Raw genomic sequence first — 13,275 nt, 5'->3', positions numbered from 1 at the left:
GCAGTCTTACGTTGCTAATCTGATTCTGGTTACATTAGTTACTAGAAAAATTCCGCTTGTGGTGATGGGTCCAAAAAATTGGCACCACCTCACTAGTGGAAGAACACCTTAGTGGACACTCCAGGGGTGTCCTGGGGCTTAACCCCTTTAGGTCAAGAGAAAAAAATGATAATACTCAGATGGCTGGAGTAATCCAGACTAGCTGAGTATAGTCCTGGAGAGAAAATCAATAGATAAATAAATAAATAAATAAATAGATAAATTAATAGATCAATCAATAATTATATAATGTGGATACAGTGTAATCTGGATGAGATAAGTAGATTAAACCAAAATATAGTGATAACAAGCCTTAATGGCTCACCTCAATATGGTTCCAATAATACCTAGTATCCTATTCACTCAAGAAATCACCACTGGAAACTGACTTTAATAAGCAATTAGCATGGTCAAGTCCAGTGGTTAGAGTGTAAACCATAGGTAACTGTCAGATAGCTGACATAGGTATCAGAGAAGGGTCACTAAAAAGTCTGTCATGTTGGCGAATACCGAATGGCTATTAATTGACGCCAGTGCACATAGAGCCTATACTGTTACGGCTGTGGATAGCTGGTTAAATCAAAGAAGCCCAAAAAACGGTATTAATAGGATACTAGGTATTTTTGGAACCATATTGAGGTGAGCCATTAAGGCTTGTTATCACTATATTTTGGTTTAATCTACTTATCTTATCCAGATTACACTGTATCCACATTATATAATTATTGATTTATTGATTGATCTATTAATTTATCTATTTATTCTTTTATCTATTGATTTTCTCTCCAGGACTATACTCAGCTAGTCTGGATTACTCCAGCCATCTGAGTATTATTTTTTTCTGGTTACATTAGTTCTTTGTGTTTGCAACTTGAATTCTTCTCGGAAAAGGGATTTCTGGGGAAGTTCAGTTTTCATCTTCTAGTCCAAAATTAAAGTGGCACTGGAAGTATCAAAATCTTACAGGGTTATTTACTAAAGTGAGAATTGTCAGAAATGTAAAGTGATCTCTAAATTTATGGCCAAAGTCACCAAACACGAAAAATCCTCCAAGTCAACTATGCTTCCAGTTCAGCTTCTTTAGCTTTGAATTTGAAATTCATTTTGAATTCTCAATAATGCTTAATTTAATAAATAACACTATCAATCATGAATTTGGCCCTTTTAGCCTTGCATTTAAAATATGCTATCAATATGCTGTTTGTCCATAATGCTTCTATGAGAAATATTTAATTGGACAAAAAAATATCAATCTAGATAACATAAATAAAACTAAGGCTACAGATATATAATTGTCTCCAGCCCAGTCTACGGTGCCTTACAAAAAAAAATAAAAAATAAAAAAAATGTTTGGAACTATTTTGAAATCATAGGGGAGCCCATGATTCTTCCTTCTTTTATCGATATTCTCTTTGTTGTGATTGGAGGCCAAATCAACAGCAGACCATTAACTCTGAGTGTGACAAGGTTTTTCTTCAGTTGACTGTTAATATATGTTATTAGTCTCATGACATAAAGGGACACTCCACTGTCGAGTAGCTATAAAACCAATGAAAACATGCATGCACTTAATTATGTATTTTTTTCTCATTGGTGTATGTCTATCTAAAAACGGATTACAAAAGTTGCAGATCTCTTGTCTCCTGCTTTTCAATGCCCTCCCTTCTAACTCTGCCAAGACTGTCCAATCACAGACTGTCCAATCAGCTAATTGAGAAGTCTTTCTGGGCAATTTCTGTCTATTGTGGTAACAGGACCGTCTGAGTCTAACAAGGTTTATTCATAAACATGCCTATTTATGTTAACATGTGAACTTTTTGTAAAATGGAAAAAAAGGGTGCACACTCCCTATAAATAAAGCATTTCAGCAAGCCAAAGTGATTTACGGGTATGGAGTGTGACCCGTTAAATAGTGAAAGAGGTCTGGACACATAAGGTTACATCCAGTGTAGAAATGCAATGAATGGCAACATTTCTACTTGGCAGAGTCTTTACTAAGCCCAGGAACCAAAAAGTTGCATTTTGCTGCCAGTAAAGTCTGCAGTGGATGTAACTGTGTGCCTGGACGTCTTAACATCACATCACTATTTACACTGGAAATAAGGTTTTGCCACCCTTGTCTGTGTGGCAAAAAGTGTGGATTCAGAAGTGTGTGTGTGTGTGTGCCCTAAACTTCGGTTTCATAATGTATTTCTTAAATTGTCGGTGATAGTGCAGCAAATTAACAGTTTGTCATTTTAGTGCAGTACATATTGAGAAAAAGTAAATCCTTGGATTGTCTGCACACATGTTGTACGCATGTATGTGGATTGTGAATGACAGAACAAAGTTGATAAGTTGGCTCTCCAGTGGAGACATTCAGTATGGCAATTCTCATTGCTCAACCTGTTTACTTGTTAAACGTGTTTGGAAACTCCCAAGTGATAACAGGCTAAGTCAATGAGTAATGGGTTTATAGAATCCACATTGGAAAAATAGAAATGCAAAACAAATCACAGCATCACAAGGAATACAATTTATTAAAAAAAAACAGTGCTCTTTATCACGTACTGTGAGAGAGATTACGTTTTAGATGCCATTCCCTTGACATACTTGACACACACGCATTCCATTGCATCATCACTTCCTTTCATTACAAATTAAGCAAATGCAACAAAAGGAAACAAACATACTAATAATTATAAAAATAATATCAATCAGAATGTTCTACTTTCATATTTTAATGCAGAGTTAAATCCTTACAAATATTGAATCAAAGTGTATGTGCCAGCAACTGAGATGAAAATTAGTTTTTCTGCAGTTTTTAATATGTTTGTCAAAACAAAAAGAAAAGCTACTTAAAGATATGTCGCTTATTCCTTGCAGGTGACAGAGTGGCTATAGAGCCCGGGGTTCCACGTGAGACAGATGAATTCTGCAAGACAGGCCGCTACAATTTGTCTCCCACCATTTTTTTCTGTGCAACACCTCCCGATGATGGCAACCTATGTAGATATTACACGCACCATGCAAACTTCTGCTACAAGTAATTACTTTGTGAAAGCTATTTACAAGAACTTTGTATTCTGGGCACCATGATGCTGTCGTGGAAATTTGCCTATGTATCCTCATATCGCACTTTAAAAAAACGCATATGTTTTTGTGGCAGAACTACTACCCATTCGTAAGTTTTTTCCCCTTGTTCGAAAATCATGTTTGGACTTGATTAGAAGATTATGCTTGTCCCATTCTGAATGTGATAGAAATGAGGCTTAGTTATTAATCTGTGGGTAAGTGTTAGTGACTCTTTTGGAAATGATACTGGAGCTCGGGAGGTTTTCTTGAGGGCTAATGACTATTCATATCAAAGGACACCTTTATCTAGGAGTAAATTAGGACATATGGCAAGTGAGAGAGTTGGTTCATACTGAAGCTAGACTTCCAGGCCACTTGTGTGTGACTTCTCACACCTTGTAGAATGGCTCAGTTGGGGTCCCAGCTTCAAAGAGGAATTTGGGTTGTAAGCTCTGACCTCCCAGGCAATCAAATTAGCCCTTTTTGAAAATGTATTTTTGGAAGCGTTTAGAATATTGTATAGTTTTCTGTAGAGGGTCCTGGGAGGAAAAGCCCTGGATTATTGTATGGGAGACCCCATGTAGGGGTTTGTGCATAGAAGCTGTGTGTTCCAATAAAGGTCAGTTGACTCCCAGGTATTTACTTGTGCTGATGGTTCCAGAGTGGCTGAAGGAAATTAATAGCTGAGGTAACCAGTAGTGGTCAGCTACATTTGGTTGGTATGGTGGGATAGTACTTCCCAGCCGAACGGAATCAGCCGAACAAACATGGGGCTTAGCTACACTGAGGCAGAGTTTGACAAGATGCTGAAGGAGCTGCTGGGAAATACATATAGCACACAAGGAAAATAGTGGCTGAGTACCTGCAGTGCACAGCAGAACAGGCAAGCAAGCTGGCACAGTGGGGGATACCCTCACCCCAGCAGCAGTGTGCAGTCCAGGGAGATAAGCGTTGTTCTTCCTCCCCAGAGGCAGTGTGGGGTCCAGGGAGAAGAGACAGTTGGTCTACTGTAGAGTATGTTACAGGGAGAGAAGCGTATCGTCCTTCCTCCTCAGCGGCAGAGTGTGTTATTGGGAGTGGAGACAACCCGTCTCACTCCCCAGAAGCTGTTTGAGCTACTGAGAGAGGCGGTAGTTGACCCCTCTCCCCAGCTGCAGATAACCATTGAAACAGAGGAGACCGTGGTCGCCACCCTGCAAGTATAAGAGTTGGCTCCTCCGACTCTTCCTGAGGCTGACCCCAGCGACCTGTTATGGTCTAGTCAGCGGATAGCAGGTGACTGCCGGCTGCCACTACCCGTTCCCTTAAGGATGCACCTGCATCAGAGCAGAGTGCAGCCAGCCTCTGCTCTCCCCTTCCCCTGGTTCCTGACCCTAGCTGCCTTGCAGGGTTCAGAAAGCAGTTTGGTGTGGAGGCTCGGGTAGAGCCTCTACCCACCTCTGGTACCTAAGCTCGGCCCCAGCAGCCTTGCAGAGTCCCAGAAGCTAATAGGAGTAGCGGCTCGGGCCTCGGAGCAGAGTGCCGCCAGCCTTTGCCCACCCTTGTTTAGGGACCCTAGAAGCCTCGCAGGGCCCAGACACACGATGGCAGTGTGGAGCGCGGGCCTATGGGCAGAGGCCAAACTGCCTCTGCCTATCTAAGCGATGGTTCCTGGGAACGGGTGCCGCCTGCATCGCTCTCCAACAGCTGAGTGAGATCCAGGGGGAAGATGACGTATTACTTGCCTCCTCCCCAGTATCCCGAGCAGCTCCCGGGGGAGAGCACAGCCGGCTCTCCTCCCTAGAAGCCAGTCACGACCCCAGCGATTAACAGGAAGCAGAGCCGCGACGGACTCTACAAACTACTCCCATCCTCAGCCAGCCGGGAAAACCGCAGTGACCCCGGTGATGGAATGGCTGGGAGGGCACGCTTGTTTGGGTAGGGGTTAGCGGAGGTAACCAGGCGGGGTACCCATGGTCCGCTTCAGTTTTCTGTTAATAATTTTCAAGTACATTTTTGTTTGGATTTTTTTGTTTGTTATAAATTAATAAAAGATTTATAGTTGATAAATGACCTAAAACTTAGATCAGCTCCACACTAAACTCTACACAGCGACAAAATTAACACACATCTGTTGGAAATAGAGCTTTAAAGGAACACTACAAGCTCCATAGCCACAACTGCAAGTTGGAGTGGCCCGGGTTCCAGGACTGTCCTGGCACCCTTGCCAGGGACGTTTTAGCCACGAGGCAAACAAGGCATTTGCCTTGGGCGGCATTTTCCAGGGGGTGGCAAAAAAAGCCGCTCCCAAATGCCCATGGCAAATGTCTTGTTAGCGGTCGGGGGGCGCTCGCGGGCGGCTGGCGAGGGAGCCCTTCCTCTGAGCTGTCTGCACAGCTCCCTCGCGCGGCGCAGTGAGGCTGGGAGCCGGAATGTGACGTCATATTCTGGCTCCCGGCATCACTCTGCGGCGCACGAGGGAGCTGAGCAGAGTGCTCAGAGGAAAGTGCTCCCTTGCCAGCCGCCCGACAGCGCCACCCAACTGCCCAGCAGCCACTGCGAGTAAGTGTGTGTGTGTATGTCTGTGTGTGTGTGTGTGTATGTGTGTGTGTGTGTGTGTGTCTGTTAGTGAGTGTGTTTCTGTTAGCTAGTGTATGCGTATCTGTCAGTGAGTGTGTGTGTATTTAGAAGGTGGGGCGGGGGGGGAAGGACTGGGTGGGAGTGGCGCGGGGGGGGGGGGGAGGAGGGCATCTGAGTTTTGCCCTGCCTAGGGCAGCACAAAACCAGGATACACCACTGACCCTTGCAGTGTAAGTAGTCAAACTGTTTTAGAACTTCTTATCTGGTGTCTGTCAGGTACTGCTGCCTGTGAAGCTCTCGGCCTTGGATAACCCTGGTAGTTCATGGCTTAGATCATCAACTGAGAGCAACCAGTCTTGACAGAAGGTTCGAAAGGTTGACATAGCCGGCTTTTTTTTTTTTTTTCATGTCATGGGTTGCAAGGTCTCTTATTGTATCTTGGTCACTGCTTCTTCAATCCTGCTATGGTCCTGTATTTCTGCTTCAGCATAAAATGATTATAGCTGCAGGAATAGTGATTATAGCCCTCTGGAACCTTGTGAAATTCCTCATTATAGCGGACAAGACCAGTCGTATTGGGTAAAACAGAACTGTTTATTGTAGAGAAAACCCATGTATTTTTACCACTACACACACAGGGTCTTTAGCCAGAACAATGCAACCACTCCCTGGTGTCTTGGTGTCTGGCACATAATTAGATTAAGACTAATAATTAAATTACCTGCTGGACATCAAGACCCATTACAAGATATTACACAATATATTAATTAAAACAATCACTTTCATCCAGCTGAACATTTTACATACTAACTCATGTTATGACAACACTAACACAATGTACCCCCACATGCTATACATCGCTTTAAAGCTGGTGACGGGGCCTATAGTTTGTGTGTAGGAGGGTAGCCTTCAAGACTCCCCAGTAGGCTATGGCACGGGTGCTTATGTGACAAATGTAATAAGCAGTTGTGAGTTGCCATATATTTGCTATATTGTGGATTATATGTTGCTGCAGTTTTTTTCATTTCTGTCCCTAACTACAAATGGGCAGGGAATGGAGCCTGTATTTGTGGAAAAGGTTTAACACCTTTAGAAGACACTCTCTTTTTCAATTAATGCAATGGCCTCGCCTTATCAGCTAATGCAATATCCTTAATTCCATTGATCCCTCCAACCCCACTCTCTATTTCAAAACATTCTACACAAAAAAATTCCTCAAAGGTTTGTCCTCTTCAGGTCTACCCAATCTTCTATTTTTGGCAAACACAGCTGCTGGCTTTCACGTTCAAATTTCCTGAATCACTTTTTATGCATTTGAATGTATTCCAAGATATTTGTTGGCAAGATTCTAACATTACTTGAATAACTTGTCTTGTGAGACACTCTAGGTTGCTTGTGTCTGTGTCCCTCACAGTTTATCAGAATTCTGTATGAAAAAAAATCAATTCTAGTGATATAATTACCATAACAAAACTGTGGCAACTGTGTTTGGACCAAGGCTCAAAACTATTTATTTGAATTTTCCTGTATCCCAATTTGTGCAGTCAAGTCTTCACAGTTCGATGTTTAGTAGATAAACCAAAAGTGAGTGGTGCACTGACTGATCACACATATCCACTGTTTCTAACACTTGTTCAAGCTTTTGTACTTTTGCAAAAATGATGTTAACGTTTAAGTATGACTATGATTCTGCAATTATAGATACATCCATTTTGTGGTAGACATAATACTATGTATAACCCTCTAAAAGATGAATTAATCCGATAAACAAATAATCCGAGTGGAGTGAGCAAAATTTCACATTTGATCTAAAACTTCCTATCAAAAGGTTACAATATCTGTAGGAAGATTGAGTAATAGTAGTGTAATAATATAAATCCTACTATATTAAAGAGACACACTGATTTAAAAATGAGTCAGATGCATTTAAGTGGTGTGTACCTCCATATATAATCTGTACATTGTACATGTTCAAATCCATTATTCAGCAATTCATAGTTGCGCTATTGCATCTTTGAGACTTTATTTTGAAATCTAATGCAGTTAATTGTCCTAAAATTTAGACTGCACCCTTCTTTGTAAGGTGAGGTACGCAGTGAAAAGAAGAGTCTTGTCCGAATAGTAGGAAAATTAATTGTGATGTAAAGCATTTTCATTAAGTTAAAATGTACTATTTTTGACTATGATCAACAGTCCTACTGTAGAGATGCATTTTGCGGAACTAACCTGTGGAGTCATTTTGTTTTATTACATATGTTTAGTCAAGTGTGTCACTTCTGTTTTTTCAGGCTTCCAGATAATGTAACATTCGAAGAGGGTGCGCTCATTGAACCTCTTTCCGTGGGAATCCATGCCTGTAGGAGAGCTGGAGTGACTCTTGGTAGCAAAGTCTTCATCTGTGGTGCAGGTATATGACCTGATCAAATTTACAGTTGTGTAGACAAAAACATGCATTTATATATTTTTATTTACCGTATTTATCGGCGTATAACACGCACTTTTTTCCCCTGAAAATAGGGGAAAAATCGTGGGTGCGTGTTATACGCCGATATCCCATAATTGAAGATTATGCTAGCGTTAGTGTACTTATAATCTTAATTTTAGTAATGACAGGAGGCGAGTATTTTGCATTAACTCTCTTTACTAACTCACATAGCAGTAAAGAAAAAAGGTGAAAACATTAACCAATCAAAAGAAAGTAGGAGGTATAGTATTCACAGTAATGAGGCTCCTCCCCCTCTTTCGAGAGCGACATCAAATACAATAATTTTTTTTTTAAAAGAACGGATAAAGTCTTGCAACATGCACCAACGGGTGACTTTTCAAATACGAAGTCCTAGGGTGATCCAAACATGCACCAACAGATGACTTTTCCAATTGCGAAGTCCTGGTTTCTGAAGGAAGGTCCAAACATGTCCATCCTGAGTGTAAGTTGTAGTGTCTTGAAGTTATGCTGAAAGAGAGTGTGGAAAAGGTTAGGAACCGGTCTGGCAACTGTTTGCAGTAATGTAATAAACCCAGCACAAACTCTAACGAAATGTACCTAGTCTGAGTATGACAAATAACAGTAACGAAGCTGTAGTTAAATAAGGTACACGTCTGATATATACCAGGTAGAAATATGAAGGAATATATAGAGTATAGGTATACTTACATGAGATTTCATCCCTCGAGGGTGCGGAGGGTGGGAAAATACTCGCCTCCTGTCATTACTAAAATTAAGAGTATAAGTACACTAACGCTAGCATAATCTTCAATTTTACCACATGACAGGAGGCTTCATATTTTGCATTTTTAACGCTGATGAAGGAGAGACGTGGCTGCCCCCGAGTTTGGGCGGAAATAGAAGGTCCGAAAGGTCGCTTCGCGTGACCAATCCGCGGCTCGTAGGATGTCTGCCAGTGATGCTCCCGCGGAGAAAGCCGACGAGGCCGCCGCTCCGCGGACGGAGTGGGCACCGAAGGTGTCTTCCACACCTGCTAGAGACAGGATCCAGCGAACCCATCTGGCAAGGGTGGTAGTAGAGACGGGAACGTGAGGTCTAACATAAGACACCAATAGTTGTCCCGAAGATGAAACCCGAAGGAGGGAAGTGACCTGAACATAACGACGCAGAGCAGAGACCACGCAAAGCAGCGGTTCCGTAGGAAAAAAGGGGTAGAAGACCGACGATGAATCCGATTTCGTACGACGAGACACTTGGAAGGTAACTCCCTCGGGGGAGACCGAGAAGGCGTCGATGTCGAAAGCCCGCACGTCCGAAACTCTGCGGAACGATACCAGACAAAGTAGGAGTGTTAGTTTGGCCGACAGTTGTCGAAGTGAGAGTCTGTCATTATCTGGCCAGTCTCGCAGAAACTGTAGGACGACTTCCACGTCCCATAACCGAGTGTACTTGGGTCTGGGGGGCCTTTGAAGTCTGATGCCCCTGAGGAGGCGGCATACCAGAGGGTGTTTCCCGACGGGTGTACCCAGGACCGGAACGTGAGCCGCTGAGATCGCGGAGCGCACGACGTTGAGGGATCGGTAAGACCTGCCCGCGGAGTATAGGTGGGAGAGAAAATTCAAGATGGCCGTTACAGGTGCCGTAAAGGGATCAAAGTTCCGTTCACTGCACCAAGTGGACCAGGAATTCCATGCTGCAAGATAGCATCGTCTGGTTCCTGGTGCCCACGAATCCCATAAGAGGTCTCTAGCTGTCTGCGATAAGTCCTCGGTCTGCCAAGCGCCCCTGAAAGAGTCCAGGCTACTAGAGTGAGGCGGTCTTCCAGAATGAGAGGATGGGGGTTCCCTCTCGGGTCTGTGAGGAGTGTCCGGTAGGACGGTATGAGGAGAGGATCCCTGTAGGATGAAGCTAGAAGGTCCGGGAACCATGGTTGGCTCGGCCATAGGGGAGTGATGAGGAGCAGAGACCCGCGTTGCGTCTTTAAGTATTGTATCGTCCTTGCCACCATGGCAAATGGGGGAAAGGCGTAAGCGCCCCTGGGTGGCCATGGTTGGAGAAAGGCGTCTACTGCTTTGCTCTCCGGATCTGGTAGCCAGCTGAAGTACTCGTCCGTCTGCCTGTTGTTCCGAGATGCGAAGAGGTCCAGGTGGAGGGGGCCTCTCCTAACCGAGAGGCGATGGAAGATTGTAGGGTCCAGTCTCCAGTCGCTGCTGTCCCGCCAATGGCGAGAGAACCAGTCCGCTGTCAGGTTCGTTTCGCCCGGGAGATATTCTGCCATGAGGGAGATTTTCCGGGGAAGGCAAAACTCGAATATTTCTTTCGTAATCTCTGAGAGGAGTCTGGACCGGGCCCCTCCCAGTCTGTTGATGTAACGGACCGCTGACACATTGTCCATCCGGAGGAGGATGCAGCAGTTGGTCCGGTTTCTCGCTAGGCTGCGAATTGCAAACGACCCCGCTAGAAGTTCTAGGCAGTTGATGTGGAGTTTGAGTTCTTGGGAAGTCCAAGTGCCTCCCGTCGAACTGCCTTCGCAGGTGGCGCCCCATCCCCAGAGGCTGGCGTCTGATTCCAGGACCATGTCGGGTGTGTTCCCGAAGATGGCTCGGCCATTCCACGCTTCCATGCTGTCCAGCCACCATCCCAGTTCTTCCTTGACTTCCTCCGTCACCGGAACCGTTTGGTCGTACGAAGGGTTCTGGCGGAGGAAGGAAGCCTTCAAGCGCTGCATCGCTCTGTAGTGGAGTGGACCCGGGAATATCGCCTGGATAGATGCGGATAGCAAGCCCACGATCCGAGCCAGGTTGCGGAGTGGAATGGAGTGGCTGCGAATGGCTCTGCGTATTTCCTTCTTGATGGCTGTGATCTTTGAGGTTGGGAGCCGTAGTGTGCTGGTCTTGGAATCTATCTCGAAGCCCAGGAATTGTATCTTCTGGGCTGGGGATACTTCCGATTTTTGAAAGTTCACCACGAAACCTAGGGACGTGAGGAGTCGGGTGGTATATTGTGTGTGTTGCGTTAGACTGTACCTGTCTGAGGAAAACAGTAGCAGGTCGTCCAGGTAAATAATGCACCGAATTCCTTGAGTGCGTAGTCGAGACACTACTGGCTTCAGGAGTTTGGTGAAGCACCACGGTGCTGAGCTGAGGCCGAAGGGGAGGCATGTAAACTGCCAGGGGCGGCCTTGCCATCGGAATCTGAGGAACTGTCGGCAGGATGTATGGACGGGTACCGATAGGTAGGCGTCTTTGAGGTCCAGTCTTGTGAACCAGTCCCCTTCTTGGAGCAGATCCCTTAGGAGATGGATGCCTTCCATCTTGAAATGTCTGTATGTTACGAAAGCATTGAGCTTCCTTAGGTTTATAACCGGCCGTAAGTCTCCAGATTTCTTTTTCACTAGAAAAATGTTGCTGAAGAAGCCGTTTTGGTCGTGAGCGGGTTCTATCGCTCCTTTGGCCCTGAGTTCCCGTAGTTCGCCATCGATTAGAAGGCGATCTTCCTTGGAGCACTGAATGGGGTACGGAGGGGCGGTCTGGGACGGGGTTTCCACAAAATCTATGATGTAGCCTTGGACCGTCTGGAGGATCCATGCGTCCGTGGAGATGGCTGTCCAGTTCTGAAAAGACAGAGCGATACGACCTGCAGTATACGGGGTTAGTGGACATTGAGGCAAAATGATGCTTACCTGTGGGGAAGCGTGCTCTGCCACGGCTACGAGGTCCTCTGCCTCTGTCTGCTCCACGGGTGTAGGAGAAGGGCTGCCTGAAACCCACTTCCGGGTAGAAGGGTTGGGGTCTGTGTGAGCGGGGGCCAGAGGGCCAAAAACGTCTGGCTGCTCGGCCCCTGTAGCGGCCAGCCCGTCCAAAAACACCCCGACTGGGGTAGCCCCTGAATACTCGCTTCATTGAAGTTTGAGCCTTATTGAGCGAGGTGAAAATGTTTACGTGCTTATTAAGCTCTTTGAGGAAGGCTTCCCCAAACAATTTGCCCTGTGCAAGCGGTCCCAACTCCTTGGTGCCCAATTCCACCAGCTTTCCGTCAATACGGAGCAGCGCTGCTTTTCGCCTCTCAGAGGAGAGGGCTACGTTGGTGTTACCAACAAAACAAAAGCACCTCTGTGCCCATTCTCTTATATCGTGTGCCCACTCTTTAACCATACTGGTATCAAATTCGTCAGCCCTTGTAAAAGCATCGTCCACCAAAAACATGATGCGGGAAAGTGGGCCAATAGAGTCTAGGAGTTTGTCTTTAACTCCGTGAAAGCCCTTCTCCACCCCTCTCCTGGGGTCGCGGCCACCCCTAGACATGAATATGTTCATGACCCGGTCGAATTCGGGGGTTTGGGCCACGTTGTCGGGAAGGGAAGGGCGAGGGCATTCCGAACATAGTCGGTTGCGCACCGTTTTGTCCAGGGGTTTGCGGAGCCAACGGTGCATAAATTTGGAGAGATGGTCGGGGGGGGTCCAGTCCCCCGAACGCGGGTGCCGTATGTTGCGGGGGTCGAATAGACTTGCCCCGTGGGGTCCAGAATGGCTTCCCCTTCTTCTTGGACCGGTGTGGGGTCGTCCGGCAGTTGGATGTCGTCCAAGAAGGTGCCTTTTAGGAGACCCGTATGGGATCCCGTGTCCGAACCCCAGTCATTGTCTGGATCGGAATCTGCGGCCTGCCACTCATCTAACACAGCCATGGAGCGTGTTTGTTCTTCCCCCTCGTCCGAGGAGTAATGGGCGGGGGTGGGTGGTGCTGGCCTGTGGCGTTTGGCAGGTGTCTTGCCTTTGCCCGGGTTGTCATTCCTTTCCTTGCCCTTCCAGTGGCGCTTGCTGGGCCGAGAGTCGGCCTGGGCATGGGATTCTGAAGCCTCAGTCGTAGTCATGGGCTTGGGCTGTTGTGACTTTTTTTAGTCTGATCGGCAGTTGCCGTCATAATCCTGGATAATGCTTTCTCCATAGAAGCGGAGATGGCTTCCGCAATCATGGTTTGGAAGTCTGCAGGGTTTTGAGGTGTATCCATGATAATAGGAGTTGGGCCGCTGTAATAGCTTGAAGCACAGAAAAGGTATGGCTAGGGGTCTGTCCCAGTTAGTGAGAAAAAAGGGGGGGCACCTGCAGTACCCAGTTAACCCCAGCAGGGTAGGTATAGGTATATATATAAAACCGTGAAGTGTAAAAAGGCAAACCCCA

The 13,275-nt window shown here is 45.8% G+C and overlaps 1 protein-coding gene across 2 annotated transcripts in view; it reads left to right on the top strand.

The window, feature by feature from the left end:
• SORD (sorbitol dehydrogenase) overlaps positions 1 to 13,275 on the top strand; it is a 69,803-nt gene that overhangs the window by 16,274 nt on the left and 40,254 nt on the right. For both annotated transcript variants that reach the window (XR_010090462.1, XM_063449166.1), the window contains exons 5-6: positions 2,905 to 3,064; positions 7,941 to 8,059. Coding sequence is in view for 1 of the 2 variants with exons in the window: in XM_063449166.1 (XP_063305236.1) it covers positions 2,905 to 3,064; positions 7,941 to 8,059 (279 nt within the window). In the remaining variant the exon portion in view is untranslated. The remainder of the gene's footprint in view (positions 1 to 2,904; positions 3,065 to 7,940; positions 8,060 to 13,275) is intronic.

Source organism: Pelobates fuscus, chromosome 3, assembly GCF_036172605.1.
Source record: "Pelobates fuscus isolate aPelFus1 chromosome 3, aPelFus1.pri, whole genome shotgun sequence".
Taxonomy (NCBI): Eukaryota; Metazoa; Chordata; class Amphibia; order Anura; family Pelobatidae; genus Pelobates; species Pelobates fuscus.
Note: the sequence above shows the minus strand (reverse complement) of the source record. Positions and strands in the feature narration are given on the sequence as shown.